Below are 27,662 nucleotides of genomic sequence, written 5' to 3'. Positions count from 1 at the left end.
TTTAGATTGTATTTGCCAGTCCAAGTAATTGCAGGGCATTACAGTATTCTGTGTCCAAGTCAATCCTGAGACTTGCAGCCTTGGTTATAGCCAACAAGAATAATCTAAAAGTGTGATACAGTGTTTCCCTGAAAATAAGACACTGCCTTCAATTAATTTTTGCCCCAAAAGAGGCACAGTGTCTTATTTTTTGGGGGGCCTTATACTCACCTGGTCCGCGGCGTCCTAATGCCCTGATGGTCTTCGGCGGCGCTGCGGCAGTCTGCGTCCTCCCTGTCTGACATCTGACCTTCTTCCTGGTGATGGGGCTTTGAATACCCCACCTCCAGCAAAGCGAGCCCTGTGATTGGCTAATCAAGCGCCAGAAGCCAATCACAACCATGAGCCAATCACAGCTACTCAGGGAATTACATGGGCTGTGATTGGCTACTGGTGCTCGATTAGCCAATCACAGCGTTCGCTTTGCTGGAGGTGGGGTATTCAAAGCCCTGTCACCAGAAGAAGCTAAGATGGCAGACGGGGAGGACTCTGCAGTTTGCCGCAGCACGGCCGGAGACCATCGGGACACCACGGACGAGGTGAGTATTGATTCTTTTGTTTTGGCAGGTTAGCTAGGTCTTATTTTTGGAGGAGGCCTTGTATTTCAAGCCTCCCCCAAAAACTAGGGTAGGTCTTACTATCGGGGTGGCATTTACTTTCGGGGAAACACAGTAATAGTGTTTCTAGCATCATTCCCACATATGAAAGATGGCATTGGATATAGTTGCCATAGTCATCTTTATAATCAAACTGGGGTGGGGAGTACTTTTTCCATAGAAACAGGTTGTATGTGACTTTGAAATTAGTAAAACTTTCTTTTTCTGGAATGTTTAGGTTTCTCAGTCCTTTGAATAAAATGCCTTTGAAAAATTTAAGAATTATGCTCTTAAAATTGAATTGGAAAAACATTGTAGATGCAGAGTGGATTCCCTTCTGGCACTGAAGGCTGTTGCCTAGGGCTCTTGTCTATCAGTCATTGCACAGAGAATTTACATTGCAAATGTTTTAGAAAATCATCTATTATTTACAGTCATGTATTTTTTTTTCTTCATCCTTTATTTCATTTTACAAAACATGACATTATTTTGTATAAATGATAAGGGCATAAACATATTCAGCCCCAACAAAACACCCCTCCCTCTTGTCCAACATCAGAGAAAACCCCAGGCTCCAGGATAATACTCAAGAAGGAAAATAACATCTGTCATATTTCTTATTATTTCTACATTTTGTACAGTATCCGCTGTCTTTTTCATGTTTGAGTGAACAATTTTCCCATCGTGTTAGGAAAATATAAGTTTTTGCCTATGCATTTGTCCAATACCCAAGTTGTACACTCGGGATCCTCGGTGGTCTTCTGTTGTGTATTCACACCAGAAAACTGTTCTGGGTATCCGTAATGAAAATGGACCTGACCCTTCTTAAAGGGGTTGTCCTGCGGCGAAATCAACATTTTTTTTTCTACATACCCCCACATTGTGCCCCGTTAAAAACAATCCCTTTGTTATTTAAAAAAAAAATCGCTTACCTGCATCCCCGTTCGGGCAGTTTCTTCTTTTCTTCTTTTAAAGATGGCCGCCGGTCCTTTCCCAAGGTGCACCGTGGTTTTCTCCCATGGTGCACCGCGGGTCTTCTCCCATGGTGCACCGTGGATTATCTTCTGCTGTCTTGCGTTCCACTGCCGATTACAGCCATGTAATTGGCTGATCGGCACCACGTGACGGAGGTGGAGCTACGATGACCATGCGCAGACCAGCTCTCCGGCTCGAGCACGCCGGAGCGGCCCCATTCAACAGAGCAGAAGACCGGACAGCGCAAGCGCGTCTAAAGAAGGTTCAAGATACAGAAATTAGTCGGAGCCACGGAGACGGGGACGCCAGCAACGGAGTGGGTAAGTGTATAACTTCAGTATGGCTCATATTTAATGCACGATGTATATTACAAAGTGCATTAATATGGCCATACAGAAGTGTATAACCCCACTTGATTTCACAGGACAACCCCTTTAAATACTGTTTTGATCACCTTGTATCCTGTAAGGTAGTTCTGTATGTAGTTAACAGTTAAAAGAAAGTGGATAGTGGGTGGTTAACACTTCAAGTAGCTTCCACTTGTGAAAAACCCACAAAAGAGCATAAAATAACACTGGAGCAGGAATGGTAATTAGGCTTTCCCAGCAACCCCCCTACAGCACTCACACCTGAGGCTCATGCCCCGCTATTTTTCGCTTACATACAGGTATGCCCCTGATTGGAGCGAAACACAAGTTTACAACCTTTTCTAATCCAATGGTCACATTGTCAGATTAACCCTCCAAAGAGGTTCAAAAAAAGTAAAGGCATATTTACTCCCATTTGAGACATTTAAGGCTTATTGACATTATATAGTAAATCATAATATTGATATCGGTGATAGGTGAGGGTTCCACTTCTGGGACTTCAACTTATGGGAACCTCTGCTCCCCTGTTTGGGATTCCAAAGAGGATACCAACAATATGTGCAGCTCTGTTCTATTCTACATAATGGGAATTATGATAACACCCAAGTGTTTTGCAGCTTCCATTAACTACAATAGAAAGACCTGTATACACAGACACCTTATCACTTTATCGCCTCCTCTCTGAAGTGCTGGACAGAAGATTAGAGGATCTACGTTCTCACAATATATGGGGGTTGGTAGAGAAAAATCATCTGAATAACGGACATTTATTCCATTTCCTTTGGACTAGATGAGCAGGAAATGAACAGTCAAGTGTTAGAAGGGCATTTTTGGTCGCATGTGGCTCATTGGGCAGCATGTTTTACACCCCTGCTATAAAACAACAAAACTTTATAGAGTTTTAAGCCTGTCTGAACTTGGTTGGAGCACATTTTTATAGCTTAGGCCGCCTGCACACGAATGGGTCCGATTCCGCATGCGGGAGCCCGCAGCAGGACGCGTCCCTGTGTCCAGCTGGCATCCACGCGTACCTGTCTTTTTTGTCTTTTCATCTGTACTGCGGATGGTCATGGCGAGCCGCCACAAGACATGCACAGTACAGGTTTTTTTTTAATGTTTATTTTTTTCTGTGCCATTGCTAGGCAATGATGCAGAATCTACGACCTTTCCGCAATGTCAATTGTGGACGGGCGAATGGGCAGATGGAAGCCATCTGTGTACACGAAAGTAGAGCAAGCTGCGTTCCCCCCCCCCCCCCCCCCCTTCTCCGCTAGCGGAAACCACAATTGATTTCCGTGAGTTTGCAGGAAGAATGAATTTCCCATAGCTTGCTATGGATTGTTTTGTTGCAGAACCTCAGTGCGGATGCCGACCCCGGACTCCACAATGCAAATCCATTCGTGTGCAGGTGGCTTTAGACAGAAGTGTGGCAGCAATGCCTTTTGAGATCAAGGGCATATATAGTGGTTGTTCTGGGTCTAGAGTAAATAATTTTGCTTTAATTTGAAAAGCTTTGCCATGTTATTTTGTTGGAACCTCCATTACAATATATGCAGTTATCAGTAGCTTTATCTTCGTGTCTGAAGTCTTTTCAGAGTATTTGACATGTCTATTACCTGTACATCAGGAAACTTCATACTATTACTGCCCAAGCTTACCACCATGCCAATATTCACATGAACATATTGACTTCAATCATAAAGTTACAGTCTCGCCTGCTCAACACAAAGTTTGAGAAAATGTAGTATATAGGTGCCACCAAGTGTTCTGCTACCACCGCTATTCTGTGGAATCCTCAGTAGCAACTATAAGGCTCCCTGCCAAACTGAGATTTCTTAGATGTTTCTTCCTTTTCTATGGCCTTAAATCAAGGACTTCAATAGACAATGATTGCAAAATAGCTTCCCAAGCAAAACAGATTCCGTAACAATACCAAATAAAACACAGCATGGGTGGCTGCTTGATGTATATCAACATTATTGAATTGATTTGCTTGTTAAGGACTTATAGTAAAAAGGTTGTCTCAGGGCAATAAAATATTACCTGTCACCCATTCAAATGAATGACTAACCTAGTAACCTGCATGGACAGTCTTGGCCCGCCAGAGTGGGTGTTTTTTTTTTTTTTACAAATTAGCTCTCTTATCTAGCACATAGTGAGGTCTAAATAGGGCTTATGGATTTTCCTCATTGGTCGATCCTTTGAAATTGTTTTTCTATATACTGTTTGGAATTTTGCTTTGTGATTGATTTTTGGGAATACTGTTAAAAGGTATAATAATAATAAATCTTTATTTGTATAGCGCCAACTCATTCCGCAGCGCTTTCGATGTACATAGGAAACAAACAAAATATGAAATTTACAATAATTACAAGAGTTACAAGTGGTATTCAGTTATTTGGGTGGTTGATACAGAAAATACAGGAGCAGGAGGTGGAGCAAGGGGGAACACAGCAATACAATGATAACATGTGATATACAATTTTTAGGACACAAACGGGGTGGGAGTAGTATGGGAGGTATGGGGCAGGAAGTGTACATAATAGGCAAAAGTAGAAAGCCATAAAGATGGGGCAGATTACGGGGGTGGGGACTAGATCAGGAGGTTTGGTATGCTACTTTGAAGAGATGCATCTTTAAGGTGCATCTGAAGTTCCACGTGTCCGGAATTGTCTGGATGTTTTGCGGTAGAGTGTTCCAGGGGATTGGTGCTGCTCTACAGGAGTCCTGGAGGTGAGCGTGTGAGGTTCGTATTACAGGGGTGTTTAGTCTGAGTGTGTTAGCAGAATGGAGTGCGTGGGGTGTGTGGTGTATTGAAAGGAGAGAAGCGATGTACGGTGGCACGGTGTCATGGAGAGCTGTGTGGGTGAGGGTAATAGGTTCTGTAGTGGATGGGCAGCTAGAACAGGGACTAGCATAGTGCAGGGGCATCTGAGAAGCGGCTGGATAGTAGAAGGTTTAGCTTACTTACCTGTATCAGTTATTCTTTTCATAAATATTACTTAAATTTAATACTGAATTGAACTTTTTTGTTAGAATGTAAATTGGAATTGACTCAACTCTTTCACAGCTATCACCTACTGTGATACTTTCAAATGGCATTCAGCTCTGCTAAAAAAGAAAGAACGGAAGACCAACATGGTAATTTAGATCTAAATTAAAAAGAGAAATGTCAGGTATAGATTTTCTTCAGATACAAGGATGTACCATGAAAAGTTTTGTGGGTTAAAGGCTACATTGTACGACATTTAATAATGATTTCTGTAAAAGCCCTTCAGAATCTGCGGCAGCAGATATTATCATTTGTCTTTTATTATGTTCTGGATCTAGATAGACAGAAACTCCTGCTAGTTCATTTTTAATAGCTGACACTGGTGACATAAATTGGATTAAGTACAAAATGTAACAAATTAAAAACCAACTTTTAACATATTTCCAACTTTGTGAAATAACTTTTACAATTGTTACCACTCATAGGAAGTGATACAGAGAGACGAAGATTTTTAACAAGCTTTAGAAATCATTTATACATATTGAAGGTCTTGCCTGATTTAGAAAACCAATTCTAATGAGCTTTTAAAGGGGTTATCCCATGAACTATTTTCATACGAAAAGCACAGAAAGGCTAATAGTTTTTTATTTTTTTTAAATAACTGAGTGTTCCTAGCATAAGTACGTTTCTCATCTACCGTATTCATGCTTCCATGTCTCCCCCTTGGTGTAACTGTTAATTTTTGTTGCTCTGGGAAAACTCTGGACAGAATCAGTCTCCTACCCCCTCTGGAAGCTGATTTAAAATAGTATCTTCTTATCTTCCTGCAGAAAGAATCTTCTCAGATATACTGCCATATAGTACAAAGGCATTGTTCCTTCCTGACAAGCAGGGTAGAAAATTATTTCTATTGGCTGCACTGAACACAGAGGATCACTATGCAGAGAAGTGGCTGTGGAGGGAGCGAACATGTGTGTTCACCAGCACATAGCTCATTAATCGGGTTCTGTACATTGAGCACCATGCCATACTATGTCAGCAAATATCATCATTCTTCACTGAATTGTCTTTTAACAGCATGAAACCTGGTCATATGATCTATACAATTAATATGCTATTTAAAGGGAGTCTGTCATCTCGGAGCAGCCCTATAAACTAAAGTAGTGAAAGAGCATTGAGTTGTGTCCTTTGTATGCTTACATTTCCTCCTGTCCCCCCGCTGTGCACCCACAAACTGGCTGCTTGCTACATGAAGAGGAGGACTATGAGCTTGCATATAATAGAGAGGACTAGTCCTTGTATGCTCAGCCAGTATCATAAGGACGGTTTGTATAGCAGGGGAGCAGGGGGAAGTTTACATATACAAATTCAATGTCCTTTCTGCTATTTCTTAAAGGGGTTGTCCCGCACCGAAACGGTTTTTTTTTTTTTTCAATAGCCCCCCCTTTCGGCGCGAGACAAACCCGATGCAGGGGTTAAAAAAGAAAACGGGATAGTGCTTACCTGAATCCCCGCGCTCCGGTGACTTCTTACTTACCTGGTGAAGATGGCCGCCGGGATCTTCTCCCTCGGTGGACCGCAGGTCTTCTGTGCGGTCCATTGCCGATTCCAGCCTCCTGATTGGCTGGAATCGGCACGTGACGGGGCGGAGCTACAAGGAGCCGCTCTCCGGCACGAGCGGCCCCATTCAGAAAAGAAGAAGACCGGACTGCGCAAGCGCGTCTAATCCGGCGATTAGACGCTGAAAATTAGACAGCACCATGGAGACGGGGACGCTAGCAACCAACGGAACAGGTAAGTGAATAACTTCTGATAACTTCTGTATGGCTCATAATTAATGCACAATGTACATTACAAAGTGCATTAATATGGCCATACAGAAGTGTATAACCCCACTTGCTTTCGCGGGACAACCCCTTTAATTTGAGTTTATAGAGGTGGTGTGATGTGATGTATTCCCTTTACATATTATATTCATTGTTGAGATGACAACAGGGACAACAGGTTTCGATAACGACTTATGGAACACCCTGCTAACCTTCCTTTTGCGATTTCCAGAGGACCGGTACCCCTTCTGTCCCACCCTGTATGGCTCAGATACAGACAGACTCTTCCCACTACGCAACTGCATACGAGACCCCACCACTTCTAGCCTCTTTTGCACTTCCTTCCATCCCCCCTGCAGTACATCGGTGGCGACATCAGCAGCAGGACAGGCAGACGGGGTGGGAAGGGAAGTCAGACCTCGGGGACTGAGTGCGGTATCAACTGAGCAGAGAGGAAGGGGAGCAAGATTGCTTTGGCAGGACGGTCCCCACTGGGTCAGCTCCCCAGTGGCCCAATCGAATTGGGGGTTGTGCAACGCCAGCCGCGGCATCCCTAGTACCATGTCTACCGACATTTTCTCCATCACCAAGAATGATAGATCTTCCGAGTGGCGACCCCCCCCACCGTGAGCTGTAACACTGGGGTCCTCCATCGTACCAAGCCCAAAGCAAGAGGGGTAGCATCAATGCTAGCAAAACGAATTGGCATCTTCAGCGCCACAAATTCAGCCATCAGGGGCTCAACGAGACGCATGCTTATCAGGTTAGCGGCTGCTCCGGAATCAATAAACACCTGCCCTGGGCGGGAGAAGTTCCGGAATCTAACCTGGCAGGGTACCAGAAGTCTAGGACGTACCTGTAGTCCTAGGCGATCCTCCCTGCAATCGCCTAGGACTTGGAGTCTTTCTGCCGATTCAGACTGTGGACGCTGAGGCCTCAGGGGGCAGGTTATCACCTGATGTCCAGCTTTCCCACAGTAGAGGCAGAGATGATTCAAAAAACGAATCTGACGTCGCTACTTGGGGTCCAGCGGGTCCAGTTCCATAGGCTCAGGAACAGAGACTGGTATGGAAGAGGAGGGAACAGGACAAACGACCTCCCTGACTCTACAGGTCGGTCTATCTTGCTTCCCAGCCCTGAGCCTCCTATATGCCTTCACCACTAGCTCCATAGCCTCCTTTAAGGACCCGGGAACGGGATGGGAGATCAACAGTTCTTTAACCGCATCCGAGAGGCCTTGCATAAAAACGTCTTTCAGAGCGCTATCGTTCCATGCAGTATCACCCGCATGGCATCTGAAATTGGAGCAATAATCCTCCACACAAAGCGCCCCCTGATGCAGCGCCAGCAACCGCGAAACCGCCAACCCTACTCGGTTCGGTTCATCGAAGATACCCCCGAGTTCCTGAAAAAAGGAGTCCACCGACTGCAGGGAGGGGGAACCCTCGGGAATGGAAAAGGCCCAGGTCTGGACAGAGCCCCGCAGCAGGGACATTATAAGCCCGACCCTCTGGGCCTCCGAGCCGGAAGAACGGGGACGCATCCAAAGAAACAGGCGACACGCCTGTTGAAAAACGAAAAACTTGTTCCTCTCCCCAGAGAACATCTCGGGAAGAGGGCACTTGGGTTCGGGACTGGTTGAGGCGTCCCGCCCCTGCGACAACGCCCACTGCTCCTGGGCCACCATGCGAGCTGATAAATCCCGGATCACCGGCACCAGGTCTTGCAGCTGATTTGCGAGGGCACTGATCGCCGCCATGGAAAGACAAACAGTATTTAAGGGCCAGTTATTATGTTACGGCACTCTGCCCCCCGAGCGCCAGGTGGGGTGCCCTGAACTTCCCGCACCCCACTGTCCCTGCCTACTTGCCTCGGCCCTGGCTAACCCCAGGCGGACAACTGGGCAGCGGTCCCTGCTCTGGCTAGGGACCTGGCGACTACCTAGATAGAACTAAACTAACAGGGGACAGAGTGCTGACAGAAGAGGCAGGTGGAACAGACCAACAGAACTTACAAGGCAGAGTAGGCTGGAGATGGAGCTCACAGGCAAACTGGAAGTACACTGAGTAGCAACTAGAGCAGACTGAGACAGACCTGACTAGAGGCTAACAGAACCAACAAGAACAAGACTGAGCAATAGGTAACTAGAAGGAGCTGACAGGCAACTAGGGACTGGCTGAGGGTAACTGCAGACAGACTAACTAGATGCAAGCAGAACCAATAACTGGCAGTGAGCTCAAATCACTGCCAGTCTTTTAACCACAAGGCTCCGCCCAGGGGCGGAGAGTGGGAGGAGGCAACTCCACCCACTGCTGTATAAGAAGGACGGAGGAGTGCGGGCAAATACGCCCATGCCGCCGCCCACCGGCCACCCCCAGCCGCTGGGAGAGCCCCGACACAGAGCTCCAGGCCGCCGGAGCCGACGCCGGAGCGACGCGCGCCGACCGCGGGACCCCGTGCCGCCCAGCATGGTAACAATTACGTTATGCTATGGAGGAGGCCTGAATCTCTTTAATACTTAAAAATACCCTTAAGGAACAGCAAGTTTATAGAGGGGTCTCTGCCACTTAGCATTATAGCAAGAATCTCCACTGATTAGCATTTCGGCTAGGGTCATTTCTGCTTAGCATTTTAGGTACGTTGGTCCCTTTTAGTGGACTCACTTGAGGAAATTATTCTACAGCCCACTTTTCATCCATACAGAACATGTCCATTCTTATTTTCATTGCATTAACCCTTTCCAATCCCCTGTCTGACATCTTCCTACATTCTGATTGAAGCTTGTACAGCTCTAATGTCAGAAGACGTCCAACAATGCTATTCTTACCGTCTATTGCCAGCCACTCTGCTGTCGGGGCCTCTCTGGCGCACACACACTGGCTTTAGCCAGCAGATGGCACCGTTATATAACAGCAAAAAGAAAAAACCTTTTAGGAAACTCTAAAACCAAAATTGGATTGGAAAGGGTTCATCTTTGTTGCTATCATACAACATGCAGGGCATATCATCAATAAGATCTAATTGGCTACTTGTGAATTAAAGTTTGAGAAATAAACCCTACTGGCAAGTGATTGTCTCCAAAGTCAGTTATAAATGTGGCTGTTTGCTGCTAGATCTTTTGAGTCCACTACTGTTTCAATCTCGGCCATCAGAGGAAGGCCAATTCAAGCGTGCAAGAAAACACAGAAATACCGTGATTTCTCTATAATTTTTTTTTGCATGTCTGTAAGTGTTGTATATTTTATTATCATTGTAACATCTGTGTGCCTACTGGGATTATTTCTCAGGGGTAAGGCACTCATACACTGAGGTCATAACGCCTGCATATGTACCACCAGGCAGGAACATATTCCATTTCAAGGGAAGGAGTAGCCAGAAAGAATATAGCTATAATAGCATATCAAAACAAGCAATTTGTGCATAGAAAGCATACCATTTTATATTGCTTCCTAAAGTTTATAACTAGTGCGAAAACTTAAAAAAAAACATAAATACACTATAAGATACACTCCAGGCGACTTCCGACAATAATGAGGATAGTAACTTTCAGAACAGGAATGATTTACTTAAATATTGTGCTATGAACAATTTTCAATTTCTGTTTTGCTTGTTAATCGGAACTTGATTAAATTATGTAACAGATTGTTGAGTAAAGCTCGCATTTTTACTAGAGGTTGTAAATTCAAGTTTGAAATTTGCTTTAAAGAACAGTTTACTCGTTAAATTTTAACAGATACACAACTTGGCTTCAGTTTTCTACTAAATTATCCAGTCCTCCTAAAATGAACCTGCTTTTCTAGAGCGAATTATAATAACAGTAAGAATTAGCTGGCTTTACAAATTACATAATCAAATAAAAACAAGTCAATTAAGCACTCTTGATCACACCGAACAATAATAAAATTAATAAAGTACAACAAATTAATTCAAGCCAACCTAGCTGTATGAAGTGTTAAGAAATTAGAACTCCAAATTCTATTGGCCCATATAAACATTTATGCACAACAAAAATCATTGAAATTCAACACAGCTGTCTGGAAAATGTAAACTAAAGTATAAATGACTTAGTGCAAGGTAAATAATCAAATAAGATGAATCTATCTTGATTGCACCTGTTTGTATACACCGTGTACATGCATAATTTTATGCACCAAGGCATCCATGTTGTCAGGGCAAAATAATTGCAAGCAGCTGTATTGCGTAAATTCAATTTTGTGTAAACATCTGGATTTAGTTTTATCAACATTGGAAGGCAAAATAAACTTAAGAAGAAAAGAGAAACATCAGAAGTGAAACATTACAACTATAGAATGAGAGCAGGTGGTCTTGAGGGGAAAATCCAAAAAAGAAGTCTTCACTTATATATCACCGCACGTTATCAAATGTATTGGTAAATTGCTTTATAGTAATGGATTTCTATATTTTCCATGTGATCAGAGAAGTGGTGGCCAAAAAAGGAGGTGGAGCTACTTCAATGAGGATCGAGTGCAGAGACTAGCGGGGTGTTATTTCCAATCAGTTCCTTTTTGTGGTGGAGAAAGCGGTGTGCATTAGGTTTGAGGTGCTGCCAAAAACAGTGACTGTGCAACCTGAAATGGTCAGCCAGTGATACAATAAGTGGATAAGAAGAAAAGAAAACTGATAGGTTGGTGCGACCTCTTAGATGTGCGCATGCTTGAATTTCAAAAAATTATATCTTTATTTGATAAAAACCAACATAAAATGCACAGCACTTCGAGGCACATGCTGTTATGGTATACTACCCTTGATACACCAGCCTGGGTGCCCTAGATCTCACCAACAACCCCTGTCCCTGCCTACTTGCCTCCACTCCTGGCTAACCCCAGGCGGGCAACTGGGCGGCGATCCCTACTCTCACTAGGGACCGAAAAGGGACACTGGCATAACTGGATGGAAAGGGTAGAATACTGACAGAAAAGGAAGATGTAAATAACCAACACGAACAATACTAAGCAGAACTGAGGCAGATGGAAAAACCTGGCGGATAATAGCAGACAAGATGACTAAGGCAGGAGACCAACAGAGGCAGACTAGCTAGCACACTGAGGGAAACCAATAACTGGCAGTGATTACAAGTCTCTGCCCAACCTTTAAACAAAAGCCTCCGCCCAGGAGTGGAGAGAGGGAGACAGACAACTCCCAACAGAACATAATAAAAGAGAGCTTGTGCACGGCAGCTGCACTCACAGGTGCGTGCGCGCACGGTGCCGCGCACCACCAGCACCATGCCGGCCAGGCATCTGCTTTCCCAGCAGCCGGACAACAAGCCAGGGGCATGCGCCTGCGAAAAATTCTGAAGAATAAAAAAAAACGAATAATAAATAGATGATTGTTCATAAAAACTAAATGAAAAATAATAAATGTATAAAAAATAAGTAGAGAGCTATGTAAATAAGTAGATGAATCAAATTGACCAATAATTATTTTATAAAAATATGTAAAGATCTTAGTTACTGCTGACGCTGTATTCCATCAGTATGCGTAATACTTTTTTATTTCATCCATTTTTTTATGGCATATACATAATCCATTATTCCCTAAAAGTAAAAGTTTCACATGCCTGGCGCCCTCCTTTTCAATGTTGCTGCCATGGTTCATCCCATTCCCAGTTCGCTTTTCATGTATGTAAGGTTTACACGTCACCAGACTTTCAAGCTACCCTATACATAGTGGGGGAAATTTACTAAGACCAGTATTTTCAATGTTGGTCTTAGTATAATTTCCCTAGCTGCGTGATGCCCCCAATACATGAAGAGCCTCATCATGAGGTGAATCTGGGCACCTTAGTCTATCTACATGGAAATGTTCAGCAGGTGTACATTTCTGGCCTAATTAAGCACAAATCTGCCAGTCCACGGCAGCCATGACCCTCCTTATAAGCCCTGCCTACTTTTCAGAAAGGAGACGAGGTCAGAGCAGAAACAAAGAAAGTCATAACTAGAGATGAGCGAGCATACTCGCTAAGGGCAATTGCTCGATCGAGCATTGCCCTTAGCGAGTAACTGCCCGCTCGGGATCAAAGATTCGGCTGCCAGCGGGGAGCAGCGGGAGGAGAGCGGAGGAGGAGAGCAGGGAGGAACGGAGGGGAGATCTCTCTCTCCCTCTCCCCACCCCCCCACCCGATCCCCCCTGCTGACTGCCGCAACTCACCTGTCACCCGCGCCGGCAGCCGAACCTTTTCTTCCGAGCGGGGAGATACTCGCTAAGGACAATGCTCGATCGAGCAATTGTCCTTAGCGAGGATGCTCGCTCATCTCTAGTCATAACGCTTTTCCACAAGTGGGACTCGCATAAAAATTAGCAACTTTTGTACGTGAGAATAAATGTCCCTGATTGTGCCTCAGTAGATTGAAACATTCTTCCTCGCTCTCAGGGTAAAAGTCACACAAGGGAAGACAGAGGATAGACACAGTGCTGACATCATAAGCATTCGTGAATCTGAAAACAGGGGGGATGTCTAAAACTCCTGAAGCACATTCTGCATACGATAGTCTGAGACTTTGTATACGTATATGTAGAGAGGTTTGCGTCCTTCCACAATTTATGACGTTTCTTGAATGCTCCGTATAAAGTAAAGCTATTATATTTACACTTGTGAATTCATTTCATGATTTATCCACTAAGTCACAAACTAATTTACTCGAATGAAAGCTGAGTTACAATCTCATGCACAGCGGGTGGAAGGGAGGAGAAAAGAGGCTGGACCCCACCAATCAGACTGTTAGAGCATATTCTAGCGACATGCCATAATATTCTAATATACAACTATTTCTTTATTGGATCACAATAAATAAGATAAATAGAAAGGAAAGAAAAAATATCTAAATTAATCAGCATTTAAGAGGGAAAATAATAATGTCCTAATTAAAAGAATGGAAAATAAGACTGTATTGTTATCTCACCAATTTAAAACTTGCAAGCTCAGTTGAGTCATCCAATTTTTGACTAATAATCCAAAAATGTCTTAAACACACCAAAAGGAACCCGCTCAAAATTGTTTACTGGCAAATGGAAAAATCTTTTGTAAAAAAGTAATGAAGAATGGTTACCTTGTAGAAATGACTAGCTGGATGAGACTTGTCACAGAGCCGAACTGGTCATTTGGGTCCCATAAACATCAACTGACTTACATAAAACTTAATTAACTGCAAATTGGAATCCTTTTATAAGGCTATCTATCTTGCTATGGAGGCATAATAACTACATGGAGCACCATAGTGCTGACAAGTGGACTATATAGCTACTGAACCCTCAATATATACTTTACTTGTGTAATCATCCACAGCAGCAAAAATGCTTTGCTTTTAGAGCCACCAAACTTAGATATTGCCAAGGGAACAGTTGTTATGTAGGCTGTTATAGATTTAGTGTAATTACCTACTAGCAAATTATGTACTGTTCAGAGTTATATGGTGCATGAGGAATGTAATGTTTCAGGAGGAGCTAGGGTGATTTTAAAAGGCTAGACAGGCTGGCCAGTGTCCTTGCCTACGGGTAAAGCCTACAGTTACAATTAGTCATTAAAAAGAAAAAATAGAGACAAATATAGGCATCTGCAATTGTGATTTATTAAACAGCAAAGTAAAATCATGCACAGGGCTACATTTAAGGGGTTGTCAGGGATTAGAAAAAAAGTGTCGGCTTTTATTCCAAAAGCAGTGCCACTCCAACCCTTAGGTTGTGCCTGGTATTGCAGCTTATCCCTATTTAGGTGAAAAGAGACAAGTGTCCCTCTGTTTATAAAAAATAAATGGGGCCCTTTATAGTGCAATAGGCATTTTATAGAACTTTTGGTTGCGGCTGCATCTCCCTTTTAACGCCCGTTCATACAGGCCGGCTGCGGGCAGGGAATACTGTCAGGCAGGGAAAGAGAGTTTAGATCTGCTAAACTCACTCCCCCTCTCCACCACTTGCCAGCTGCTGGCAAAGGGAGAGGGTGGGACAGGGCAGGAGCTAGCTTGTTAAACTCCTACCCCTTCTCTGCCCCTTGCTGACTGCTGACAAGGGGAGGGCGAGGGATGGGGTGGGAGCTTGGCAGAGCTAGTGACCTAATTTTCCCCCCCTCTCCCTTTTCAGCCAGCCAGCAAGGGACAGAGAGGGGGAAGGGAGGGGAAGGGAGCTTAGGAGAGCAGCTGTTAAACTCCTTCCCTTTTCTGGCAGCTCTCATAGGCTCCTATAGGAGTCTATGGAACTAGTCGGCGTATTCCAGCAAAAGATAGGTCGAGACCTATCTTTTCCGGTCAGTGCAAAAGCGGCCGACCAGAATGCACACCGTGTGAGCTAGCTTTTCCAGCTGGCCAATTTTACACACCAAAAATCGCCCATCTCAAGAAGTGCATTGGAATTCAATGCTTCAGATGGCTGCGATTTTTGTTTGAATAAAGCCTTACTATAGTGTCTTAGATACCATCCATAGCCAAGTCCATACAGCTAAATTCACATTACTGCCGAACACATAATAAACTTACAGATAATGCTTGATCTTAAAAGTCAGTATCCTTATTTAACAAAGACAAACACAGCCCCTCTGGAAGATAATTTGCCTCTGCACTCTTTGGCTTCTTAACTCACAAAATGTCATTGACAGTGCAGTTAAAGTGTTGATCACACCTACAGCAATTATAGAAATGAAACATGATTTAAATAGCAAAGTCATTGGGTATCTAATTAGATAAAGTGAAAACATCAGAGCCCTAATAATTAAAGTCAATCAGATTTGTGTTCAACTTTAATTGTTGAAAATTACCTCTTTGACTCCCATCCCAAATGGTGAGAAAATTATTGCCATACCAAGCCCTACCTGTATAGAGGAATACATAAAAGGCAAAGGTTTTATGTTTAGCCAAGTACTGGGAACATTGGGTTTCTCAATGAGTTATTGATTTTTAGTTCAAATTTAATGGAGGTAGATTGGATTTGAAGCACTGGTTTATGGCTCTAATGCCTCCAAAGCATATGAGTTGCTGGAAAATACATCTCCAGAAGAAGGTATGTATCATTCCCATATGGATGGTGCAGGGAACATAAGACAAGTTAAGAACAACGTACAATATATCATCTCACTACCACTAAGAGGAGATATACTTCAATAAAATTATACCTTTGTGGGAAGTGAACCTCATTTTGAAAGCCTATTCACTGTTCTATAAATATATACATTTCTGGGAGTACACTTTCTTGAAGGGCAAGGGTCCCTTACTCCGGAGTTGAGAGTAGCTACAAAAAATTTCTCCTCCTCTGGAGGTCTGAGGAAGTCCATTTATTATACAGACCGCCTATTGATTTCAATGATTTTTATGTAATTTTTCATATCCTCTGCAGGTTTGCTATAAAGTATTTTAATACTTGCTCCCAGGTTCTTCAACAGATTGCAGCTGATTGCCTGGGGTCCCAGAAAGAGATACCCTGTGATCAAAAATGTGAAGAACATCTTTAAATAATTACACTGCTCAACAGCATTTTTGTATCTGGTGTGCAATATATCGATTCTTATGAATCTTTGGGCGTAGAATCTGAATCTATCTTTAGAAATGATGTATCATGTAAGGTTTTTGTATTAGAGATGAGCGAGCGTACTAGCCAATGCAAATTACTTGAGCGAGTATCGCCATTTTTGAGTACATGCCTGCTTGTCCGAAAAGATTCAGGGGTCGGCGGGGGTGAGCGGTGAGTTGCAGGAGTGAGCAGAGGGGAGTGGGGGTAGAGACAGAGAGAGAGAGATCTCCCCCACTGCTGGCTCCTGAATCTTTTTGGGCAAGCGGGCATGTACTCGAAAATGGTGATACTCGCTTGAGTAATTTGCCTTAGTGAGTACGCTAGCTTATCTCTAGTTTTTATGTAATTTAGATTTTTTTCAATTTTTTTTTAAAGGTTTTTGTGTTTGTGCTTATTTTCTGGTGAATTATTGATATAAAATTAAATCAGTGACTAAGCTAAACTCTGTATTTGAATGTAATATACAGTGGGTGAAGTTCTAAAAATGGTCACTAGATGGCAGAACAATGTAGTTGAGCAGGAAGGTTACTGACATGAGCCTATCTGTACTGCTGTTTAGTGTTGGCTGTAATCTGCATGAAGCACCTCTCTTCATTCTTACCTCAGCATATCAGTATTTTTTGAGTTTCATTCACAAATATATTACCAAAAAAACATTATTGAGTTCTGAGTTTTATTTTTTTGTATTTAAAACCAGACACTATTTGGCAACACTGTATTATTGTCTATGTAATAGTGCTATGTATCTCAGATATGTGACATGATAGATGGAATCTCATTCTTCCACTGAATTCAGCACCCCAAAATTAGTTGAATCAACCTGTTTCCAAATAAGAAACAGAATTTTTTTTTATTTGTTGACCAGTGTTATTTGTCTAATTTAACTAATCTCTTAACTACTTTACGGGGGTTGTCCTGCTGTGTCCGATGTCGCCTCTCGTTTTGTTTCTGGCCTAGAGTCCTGCCCAGTTTACAGAACATCAGACACTGCAACGGAGCTCAACCATTGATTGCTGATTTATCTGTATCCATACTCAAACCAAAATGACGAAAATAAAATTGCAGCATGCTCTGTTTTACAATGAGATTGAAATCAATGAAGGCAGTTCATTCCGCTGCACTTCTGCAATGAGCATTGCAGAAGTATCGCGGGCTCCGCGTCATTGCCTAGCGACAGCGCAAGAAAATCTGTACTGCGCATGTGCTCATCTGCAGTATAGAAGAAAAGAAGAAATGACTGGTAAGTAGGGTTACCGGCAGCAGGCACGGGCCGGTTCCCCTCACGGAAATCGTGTGTGCCGTGTACATGAGGTCTAAGTGTTTTTATACCCCTACTTATATTTTATTCCTTTTATATAGGTGGCATCACATTTAAATATCATCCTAATTACAAGACATTTTTCAAAACTACTAAATACATTTGTTTTCTTCTTTTAGATGCATTCATTAAGACTATTAAGCCAAAATCAGCCATCCCAGATATTTTCAAGCATGAGTGATAACTTCAGACCAGTCCAACCCTTGAACAACCGCTGCATCAGAACTAATATCAATTTCAGTTTACAAGGGAAAGACTGTCCAAACAACAGGGCACAGAAACTACAATATAAAGGTAAGACCTTAGCCTCATGGTAACAGTTTATAAGGCTAAAGAAGACATACGGCCATCCTGTTCAGCCTGTTATGCTGATATGCTGATCCAAAGAAAAGCAACCCCCCCCCCCCCACCTTGAGGGTTCATTTTTGTGTATTAGGAATGTTCTGGAAACAGATATTCTGGTATAGTCCTGGTACCCAATAATATATGTTCATGGTACCCAATGATACAATGTCTTGTTGTTTGTGTTATACTGTTATATGGTTATCAGCAAGTTATTCTGTATACCTTGCTGGTGGAAGATATTTATTGATAAACAGAATTTGTAAACAGTAATCAAATACAGAAGTAATCACAACACTTCTCCCAGGTTTTCTTACATGGGTCCCCCTGTTTTGTAATTTGGAAGAAGCTGTTGTGCTAAATATACAACTAGCTGTAAACGTATTGATAGTGTAGCTGTTGGCCACCAGCAATAACTGGTTATTAGACATCTCTGGCACCAAAGAAAAGGACCAAATTGTAACCTATTCTAAGAGATACTTGTGTTTCTGTAGGAAGGCATGATGTCCTTAAAGATCCTTTAACATTAGTGCATTCGATCAAAAGCAACAGAATCTGCCAACTAAAATGTAATGTCCATGTCCAACTTGCCAGTTATTTGTGATTCACCATATGGCAGCTGTAGTTAAAAAATAAGACTTATATAGTATGAGAGATGCTCCCAGCAAGAGGATAAGTAAGAACTGATTCAAGGGAATTTCTCACTCTAACTTTATAAAACTCCATGCTAGGTGTTTCATTCAACGAATGTATTTTATTCTATCTATTCTACACATTAAGAAAAGCAAAAACCTAACTGATCTGATATATGTACATCATAGTCTGATGTGGTGCGGTTTGTTAAAAAAAACAACTCTTCCCTCATTATGTACCACTATATTTTATGCCCCACACTGATACTCCCTCATCATCTACAACAAACCTCATACCTCACATCGTCTACATTCACACAAGCGGCGAGAAGCTATTTCTCTCCATCAAACACACAAGCCTACATTGTAAACTGTACACTTTTTCATCAATCATCTGATGAGGTTCCACAACGACGGTTTCACGAAGTGGCAAAATCTTGATTTATCAAATTCTAAAATTAAAGAGCAGCTGCACTTTTTTAAAAAAATGTATAGAATAGGTAATTTTAAGCATTTTTGCAAAAGGGTTTATTAGCCTATTCTGTACATTTTTCAAACAGAATTCAGTTATGCAGCTTGGTGAAGATGGTGCTAAAAAATCTGTCTTCAGGTAGCTACTGTATAACTGAGGAGGGTGCCCCAGCCGTGCCTGCACTGTTCTTTCTAGTGCAGGCACAACTGTTCCTTATCATAGTGTATTAATAAATGCCTACTTTATATTTAATTTTATTTATATTTTCCTTGGTCCTCTTGTGCCCCAAGATGTTTCCCCCAGCAGGGGGACTGAGCTGCCATGACAGGAATGTAATAACACTATCGCTGGGGGACACATCTTGGGGCACAGGAGGACCAAGTAGGTTTCAAAATAAATCAAATATAAAGCAGACACTGTTTTATGAAAAATGCCTGCATCACAGAGAATATTGCAGTCACAGCTATAGCGCCCTCTTAAGTTATGCAGTCAAGTAGCTAGCTGAAGACTCATTTCTCAGCACTGTCATCACCCAGCTGTGTAGTTGAAGAGGGATTTTGTATGAAAAATTTACAGAATAAGCTGATGAAACCTATTGGAAAAATACTTACCTAATAATTGCCTGTTCCGCATTTTTTCTTCTTCTTAAAGTAAAGTAACTCAGAGAATAAGACAATGAACGGAACTTCACCTTAGTTTGTCCTGCGTATTTTATGTATTTGAAATAGCTGATGTCTTTTAATTCTAACGATTATTCCTAATTCCACAGAATATTTTTCCTAAGCATGGATGGATATATTCATTGGGTGGACAAAAATATGGAAACACCATATGAAATGCATGGAATTTTATTCATTAGCATTGAGCTGCCCTTTTGACCCCTGCTTAGCTGAGCACTTTCTCACCAAATTTGTGTTTCACTTCACCTCTTGCCCTGCTCTGTGTGGTTTTGCAAGCCAGCTGGAAACTGCAGCTGAGTGGCTCAAACCCCTGACCAATGAAACCTTGTTGCTCGGGCAGATGTTCACTTCTGCCCGGCAGCATCTGTGTCATATTACCTGCACTTAAAATCAGTCTGTACATGTTTTATTGAAATATGATTTATAATCCCATATAATTTAAAGCTTGCATTTTCTACAGTGCTTCCATATTTTTGTCTAATCCTTGTATATATACACACACATTCTATATATTACACTTATAGGTATAGATTGCAGTCGTGCCCCTGGGACGGACTTTCTGCTAGTGCTTAATAGTATTCATCCTACTTCCTCATGGCTCCCATAGAAAGGGAAGCCTTGTCACTAAAAATGTAATTCCTGTTGTCATGCTGTAAAGGGGCCCTGTCAGTTTTCATATGTTACCCTATCTAAGGAGAGCATATGCCTCAGAGAGAAATGCTGATCTTGCAGCTTGAAATTCATAAAGAAAGCTGTGAGTCTTGCTTCCTCAAAAAAGTCAAATCGTAGAAAACTATATGTCCTCAAGCTCAGCATCTCCCCCTCTGTCCTAGTCTACTCTCAAATAAGAGACCCGACTTCTGCGCTTTAAATATTTTTGAGGTTAGAGTGTTTCTATTATGAAAGTACCACATCTTGATTTCTAAGTCATCGCATGGAGAAATATTAAATGAGAAAGCATTATAATTTCATACCTTAAACCCATTGTGATAATTTCAAGCAATCTTTGGCTCAAAAGCCAGCTGAGTCCTTTTTTTGTTGTTTTATATTTTTTTTACATGACTACATTGCACAACCATACAGTTTGGATAATTTTCATGTGATTTAAAATTACAGATAATGGAATAATAAATGCATTTATATCAATAATGATGATAAAAACATTCATTAAAGGCTCTCAACGACCTAAATTGCTTTTCATTCATGCAGAGTTTTGAGGGATTCTGTTTTGTGTTGTGGTTTCTTCTTGTAAATGGGTCTTATTGTATTATACCATTTTGCTTTTATTATTGTAAAGAGCTATTGATATAATGTGTTGGTTCTCCAGCAGATAATACCATGGGGCTCAGCAAATGTAATTCCCAAAGGTTTAGAAAGGAACATAATGGAGAAGCATAATTTGTCTTTTTTATCATGGTTTCATTTTCCAGTTATGAAAAGGAAACTATTGGGAATTTGTATAATAATGTTATAAATGTGGGTTTCTGTTTCGAGCTATATGGATTCTAAAATTATGCTGTTAAATGACAGTTTTTATTATAAATGGTTTGTTCTGGGTTTGCCTCAGAAACCCTCTACATACTACAAAGTGTTTTTTTGCTTGTTTACAAAATAATGAAATGTTGCACTATCATTTGTAACAAATTGTCACCCCATTCCAAATAAACAGTGAGAGAGATTTTTACATTCCAAGAGTTAAATTTATAACTCATTTCTCAGCTTTTCGATTCAAACTATCATCTAGTGAACATACTGCACGCACAGTACTTAGAATAGACTTTAACTAAAGCCTTTCATATAGTTCAATGGAATAATCACCCATATTAGTCAACATCTGACTCATGGAACTGTCACCCACCTACAAGGCAATGTGATCTGTTATGATGGTACCATCTTTTATGATGTCATTCTCCCAATATGATATCATTATGGAATTACTGTATTATTCGGTCTTCAATCAATGGCAATACCCATTGGAATGCAAGAAAGAGGTTATCTGCTTAGAAAATAGATTTTCAAATACTGTATTAGAGCTCTATGAGTAAATAAATTATGATCCTCTATTCCTGATTGGTTATAAAGAGTGTCTTTTGCTCCAGAGGATCCAGCACATCTGTACATTTCATGGATAGTACATTGATTTCAGTGGGCGTTATGTAATGCTTTACTTCCCCTGCAGTTGAACTTTATGGGAAACCCCAGGTTTTTTATGGGAACTACCAGCGGGACATGAGCTGAAAGAATCTTATCAGCGCTGCTGACTGTGATAAGAGCCTGCACTGCTGATAAGAGTTAATCGCTCAATTCTAGTTTTCTAGAATTGAGCAAGGAACGAATCGTGCAGGAAAACTGCACGATGTCCGTGCATTTAGACGAAACAGTTGTTGTTCAGAAGATGGCTTTGAGCAAATTTTGAGCAAGAATCGTTGTGTCTAAATGGGCCTTAAGTTAATAAGAAAAGTGATCAGATCGAATTTTAACTATTAACTTAGGTTTTGATGTGTTTGTCTTCTCAATAGGTTAAAAGTACATTTCCCCTGAAGTAAGATTTAAAAAATCTATATCTAAAAAACTTGTAGCTATAGGAGCATGTTCAAAAGTGTTTTAGCTATTGTGCCAAATTATTGCAGAAACAATGTTGCAGTAGATTATAAAATCTGATTTACACATAGTATTCAAACAAGAAGGTATTTTCTCACCACCTTTGTCTATGGGCTATACATTTTATTGAAGCAGAAACCAATTGAATGAGGCTGTGTCAAAACAAACTAACATACTCAAGGTCTAACCCAACAAGGTCACATTAGACTAGTCACGTTATGTAACATACGAACACAAGGGAAGGTAATAGAAGGAGGACAAGTAATGATGTAGATGCAAACGGAACTAACACCATGACTCATAGGGGGACATACAGAGGGAGGGGTAGACTATACTCTCCTTATACTGTTCCTGACTAAGAGATGCACACCCACCCTAAAAAGGGCAACAAGGCATCTAGAACCTAGCAGTATTATCTGTATGACCCTAAATGAAAAAGGTGCAAGAAAACAATTAGGAAGCAGGAGAAATCTGGGAAGACAGAGCACGCAAAACAAAAATTCAGCAGTCAGGAACTGACAACTGACTAGCAAAGTTTTCTGAACCAGAAAAAAAAATCTTAGCTAAGCCCAGGCCTAACCTCACAATGACTGGCTAGCATACAAGAGTATAACCAGCATCCTTTGAAGGGAGGAGCTGATTTAAAACCTGTAAACTGCACAATGAGAGGCTTACTGGACTGAAGGACAGCCCAGCCATCCTTTCAGTGTAAGAGCCTTCTACGTAAAAATAGTGGCCCAGCGGGTCCTACAGAACACTCACGGTACACTTGCCTTGTCTCACCTGTTTGTATGCCGTCCATGGATACAGAAGGTGCAGTCCGTGGGAGAGACCCTGTGTCTCCCCTTCTGCTCTAAGTATAGAGCTCAACTCTGATGTCAGCTGGTCTCTCATTGGCTGACAGTCAGGTTTAATCTTACTGGTGCAGAGCCCAAGCGCGGGAAGCAAAGATACAAGTCCTTATGCAAGAGTGCGAGAAGAGAGAGGTAATAAAAGGAAGTGATGCAGAGCAGTTAGTCAGACTCAGCCAGGAGTGAGTAAGGAACGGTTGCAGTTCCATGGTTGGAGATGAGGAGTAGTTCAGCAATTTATCATTACCCAAAGTAGAGTGTGGTGATCAACCCACTCCCTTGGCATCCTGCAGCAGAGAAAACAGAAGATCTTTTCTGAGGTCCATCTTCATCTAACAGTGAGTTATAGCTATGCAGTGAAGTCAAAGCCAGGATTAGCAATACAGCCACTTGTCCCTCTGCTTCATAAAATCCTACAATCAAATCTAGCTGGACACCCATTTTCTTTCTTGTGCTGCGAGAGCAAGTGAAAACACTCCCTTCGCAGCGCAAGAAAGATGCCGGAATGAGACTGGGAGATCGCCAGTGTTTCCAATGGGGCCAACGGCAGCAGCGCTAGCCCCATTGAAAAGATATGGAGAATACCGCGGACTTCTGCCACAGCTGTCACAGCTGTGACAGCTGTGGCAGAAGTGCAGAAGTGCATAAATGCTATCCCATTGCTTTCAATGAATGAATAGCTAAGCACTATCTGTAATTGGCTGAGCGCTCAGCCAATAGCTGAACACTAGCTATAATTGGCTGAGCGCTCAGCCAGTCAGCACAGCCCTTTCAGGAGGCGGGTATTTTTAAATCGCCGCCTGCTGAAAGTGCTAGATAGCAGTGTCGGGGAGCCAGCTGGAGGACGTGTGTGAGCGGCGGATTGGTGAATATTTTTTTTTTGCTCTTTTTTCAATGGGGCTAGAGCTGCTGCCGCTGGCCCCATTGGAAAGACTGGCGATATCCCGGCATCATCCCGTTTTTTTTCTCGCACTACGAGGCAAGAGTTTTTACTTGCTCTCGCAGCGCAGTGGAGAAAAAATGCCAGTGGGTGTCCGCCCTTATTCAGAAAGTAAAAAGAATGCGCAGTATGTACCTTTGTTACAGTAAAATATCCTTTGTATTCTGATAATTAATCCACTATTTATATTCAGAGATAGAAAACCGGGTATATAATATTAGCCTTTTGAGTGTTATTATCAGTATATAATGGAGTTTATAAAATTTCGAGGGACCAAATATGCATATATAAATCCCTGGCCGATAATACACCAGATATAGCCTGCAGTCCAATGACACGGTTTGGTGAGGAAAAGGTTAAACTGCAAGTGGGGCCGCTAATTTATGTATAAACCTTGCATAGTCACAATGCTGTGTATTATGCAATTGTGCAAATGTAGCTTAAAGGGGTCCAGTACCCAGGGGGTTAATATTTCCTGTACGTTAAAATACGGTAGAAGTCGGTATATTTAGGAATCGGATGGCTTCTTAACCCCACTGGTGATATATTTCCCTCACTTTTACTGAGATTGTAAAATATAGATGCATGATTATGCACACCTATATCCCACCAATTTCAGACAATTATGCAAGCCTCTGGTTTTTAGGAGACTCCAAACTCTGAGTGAAAGGGTTAATTTACAAAAAGGACCTCTATGATAGGCACATGCATGGCCCAGTTAGGGATCCATGTTCAAGTCCAGTGTTTTAACCGTTGCACACTGTCAGTTTCTTAGGGCCAGCACACCAAGGGTTAATAATCCCCGTGTGCTTATGCATCGGGTACACTGCTAACATTAGTTCCCCTAATCCCCTTTTGGTATGCTTCTCCCTCACAGTTTGGAGTTAAAGTATGTAACAGTAAGCTAGGTGATGGTCCCTGCCAGCTGTCACGATGCTAACCGCCGTGATACTGGACTAACTATATCGGCATCATTGTAGCTGCCCGGCAGATGCTAACACTGCGCAAACTGACTATCTAAGTAATATATCTCACTAGTCTAATTCATCCTACAATCAAATCTAACTAAATTGTTTCATCTAAATTTACTAGTGGGAAAATTGTCTAGTAAATCAATCTTCAGGAAAATAAGAGGGAGCATTGAAGTCAGAGTACCATGAAGTCAATACTGCTGAATCCTGCCTGCTTAATACTGCATCCTTGTATACCTGGTATATATACAACTACAGAGAATTGTAAAGTTAACCTAAACTGGACTCGTCTCCGTTATTTCTGTGGCATATAATCATGAGTGTCCAATTAGAGTATGGCGTCACCGTGACAAGGACTAGGCCACCGGCCATACATACAGTAAATTCATTGGGGCGTTACATAAACAGACAGTGTATGAGTTATACTACAATATTTCAAAGAACATCGCAATATAATAGCGCACGCATATTCTATCCCCCATACTTATGACTTGATATCATATAGCTGGATTTAATATATTATGTTTTATTTGTCTTTTAGTGAATGAATGGCTTCTCAAGTGAAGAAAATAGTTCAAGTCCTGAGGATTGTCAGTAGAAAGCCTGCTGCCCAGGACAGATATAACTTGCTCCAGGCCTCATTCACTTTCTTGGACATATACTTCATTAACTGTATCCATCATGCGTGAAAGTATGGCAGCACAAAAAGAGAAAAAAAAAAGAATAAAAAAGAACAAAACAGAAAGAAAATATGAACAATATAAGAAACGTTCACAAACGTCCATAAAATCTGTCTCGAAATAGGAGACACATCTAGTACAGTTTCTGTGAATTTACAAGCTGCACAGTGGAAGACTTGTTGGCCTTTGTATATATATATACGGCTTTCTTTCTATAAAGTTGCTTTGAACACTTTCAGAGTGGATTCATGACCTCATTCCACGATTATTGGGAGTCCCTTCGTACTGCTTTATCATACATGCATACTGGAATACCCAAGCAAAGAAGAACATGAAAGAAAAAAATAAAAAAAAAAGATTTCAAGGCTGCTGTCGTTCTGTTAACTTCATAATGAACCAAGATGTTGAGCGATATATGTATAATATATAAATATATATTATTAAAGAGTATAAATACATTAAATTAATTATTTCTTCTCCATTAGTTCATGAAAAAAAAAACAGATTTTGTTATTCAGCTGGAAGATTCCTCCTTTTTGTTTATTCCGTAAGTGTTACAGCATCTTTTTATTATTATTTTATGCTACCTTTTAGACATTCTTTATATTTTTAAGGCTGTCTCCTCCATTGGTTCACCCATCTTTCTGATCTTCATATCTGATTTACTCAGTTGAACAAAGCTTCAGTTTAAACTGCAGAAGGAATTCAAATCTCCAGTCTCGGTCTCTATTCCCTGCTCCTTTTTTTCTTTTCATTTCATTTGAGCAAAATTGAATATGATCTTCACTTTTTCTAAGACTACTCATTAATTGTGTTTGGTTACTGTCAGCATCTCAATAAATGTTAATAAAATATTGTATAAATTATTAGACTGGTTTTATTTTGCATAAATGCCAGAAGCACCATAAATTTCCCACATATGAATGCAAAACTAACAATTTTTTGATTATACATTTGTCAATCAGTAGAGTCGAATGCCAAAGTTCAAGGGACTGGGGGCACTTTTGAAAAGAAGTGTCTTCTTACCCAATGACCTAAGATAATACTCCATATACAAGCTTTTAAAAGTCACCCACATGTGGTTTAGAAGGTACCATTTGACTATCTATAGACATAAAAAAGTCTCTTGACGCCATGGTTATAGAGATAACTTCAAATCTTGGTGCCAGGTTTGAATTGGCAGCACCAGAGATGCCCAATTCCTGCTCTAGAGGTCTCTAACATATGGCTATTGCTAAACAACAGCTCCTAGCTAGAGATGAGCGAGCGTACTCATTTCGAGTAATTGCTCGATCGAGCACGGCGATTTTCGAGTACTTCCGTACTCAGGTGAAAAGATTCGCCTGGCGCCAGGGGGCGGGGGTAGCAGCGGGGAACAGGGGGGAGCCCTTGCTCTCTCCCTCTCCCCCCCCCACCACTTCCCGCTGCAACCCCCCACTCACCCACGGCGCCCCCCGAATCTTTTCGCCCGAGTACAGAAGTACTCGAAAATCGTGGTGCTCGGGTGAAAAAGGGGCGTGGCCGAGTAGGCTCGCTCATCTCTACTCCTAGCATATCCTTATAGGTGTGCAATAGCTAAAAAGCCAAAGGTTAGAGACAATTGTGATATTCTAGGAATTACTAAAATAAGTACCTTGCATTATCCGATATGGAAAATGATTTGCTCACAGTTGTGTAATGATGCATGGGTGTCAACAGAGAAGAATTTGAAGAGTATCCAATAAATTTAGAATGTTAACGAATGATGAGTGTTTTGAGAAATGGAACAGACTTAAGGCTTCTTTCAATGGGCTACTAAATCATCGATACAAAACCCATGTATGTGAAGCCCATGGTTTCCAATGTTTTTTTCAGGCTACAAAA

At 41.6% G+C, this 27,662-nt stretch overlaps 1 protein-coding gene and 1 long non-coding RNA gene across 2 annotated transcripts in view; one reads left to right on the top strand and one right to left on the bottom strand.

Annotated features, from left to right (window-relative positions):
- LOC136587304 (uncharacterized) overlaps window positions 1–14,012 on the bottom strand; it is a 121,840-nt gene extending 107,828 nt beyond the window's left edge. Inside the window, exon 1 of the long non-coding RNA XR_010787459.1 lies at window positions 13,867–14,012. This is a non-coding gene — a long non-coding RNA (uncharacterized lncRNA). The remainder of the gene's footprint in view (window positions 1–13,866) is intronic.
- The window catches only part of CA10 (carbonic anhydrase 10), a 272,025-nt gene extending 245,401 nt beyond the window's left edge, over window positions 1–26,624 (top strand). The window contains exons 9-10 of the mRNA XM_066585859.1: window positions 17,750–17,924; window positions 25,661–26,624. Coding sequence (XP_066441956.1) covers window positions 17,750–17,924; window positions 25,661–25,683 — 198 coding nt within the window. The 3' untranslated portion in view covers window positions 25,684–26,624. The remainder of the gene's footprint in view (window positions 1–17,749; window positions 17,925–25,660) is intronic.
- Window positions 26,625–27,662: the final 1,038 nt, after the last annotated feature.

This window comes from Eleutherodactylus coqui, chromosome 13 (genome assembly GCF_035609145.1).
Source record: "Eleutherodactylus coqui strain aEleCoq1 chromosome 13, aEleCoq1.hap1, whole genome shotgun sequence".
NCBI classification, from domain to species: domain Eukaryota; kingdom Metazoa; phylum Chordata; class Amphibia; order Anura; family Eleutherodactylidae; genus Eleutherodactylus; species Eleutherodactylus coqui.
This window is presented reverse-complemented; position numbering and strand designations above follow the sequence as displayed.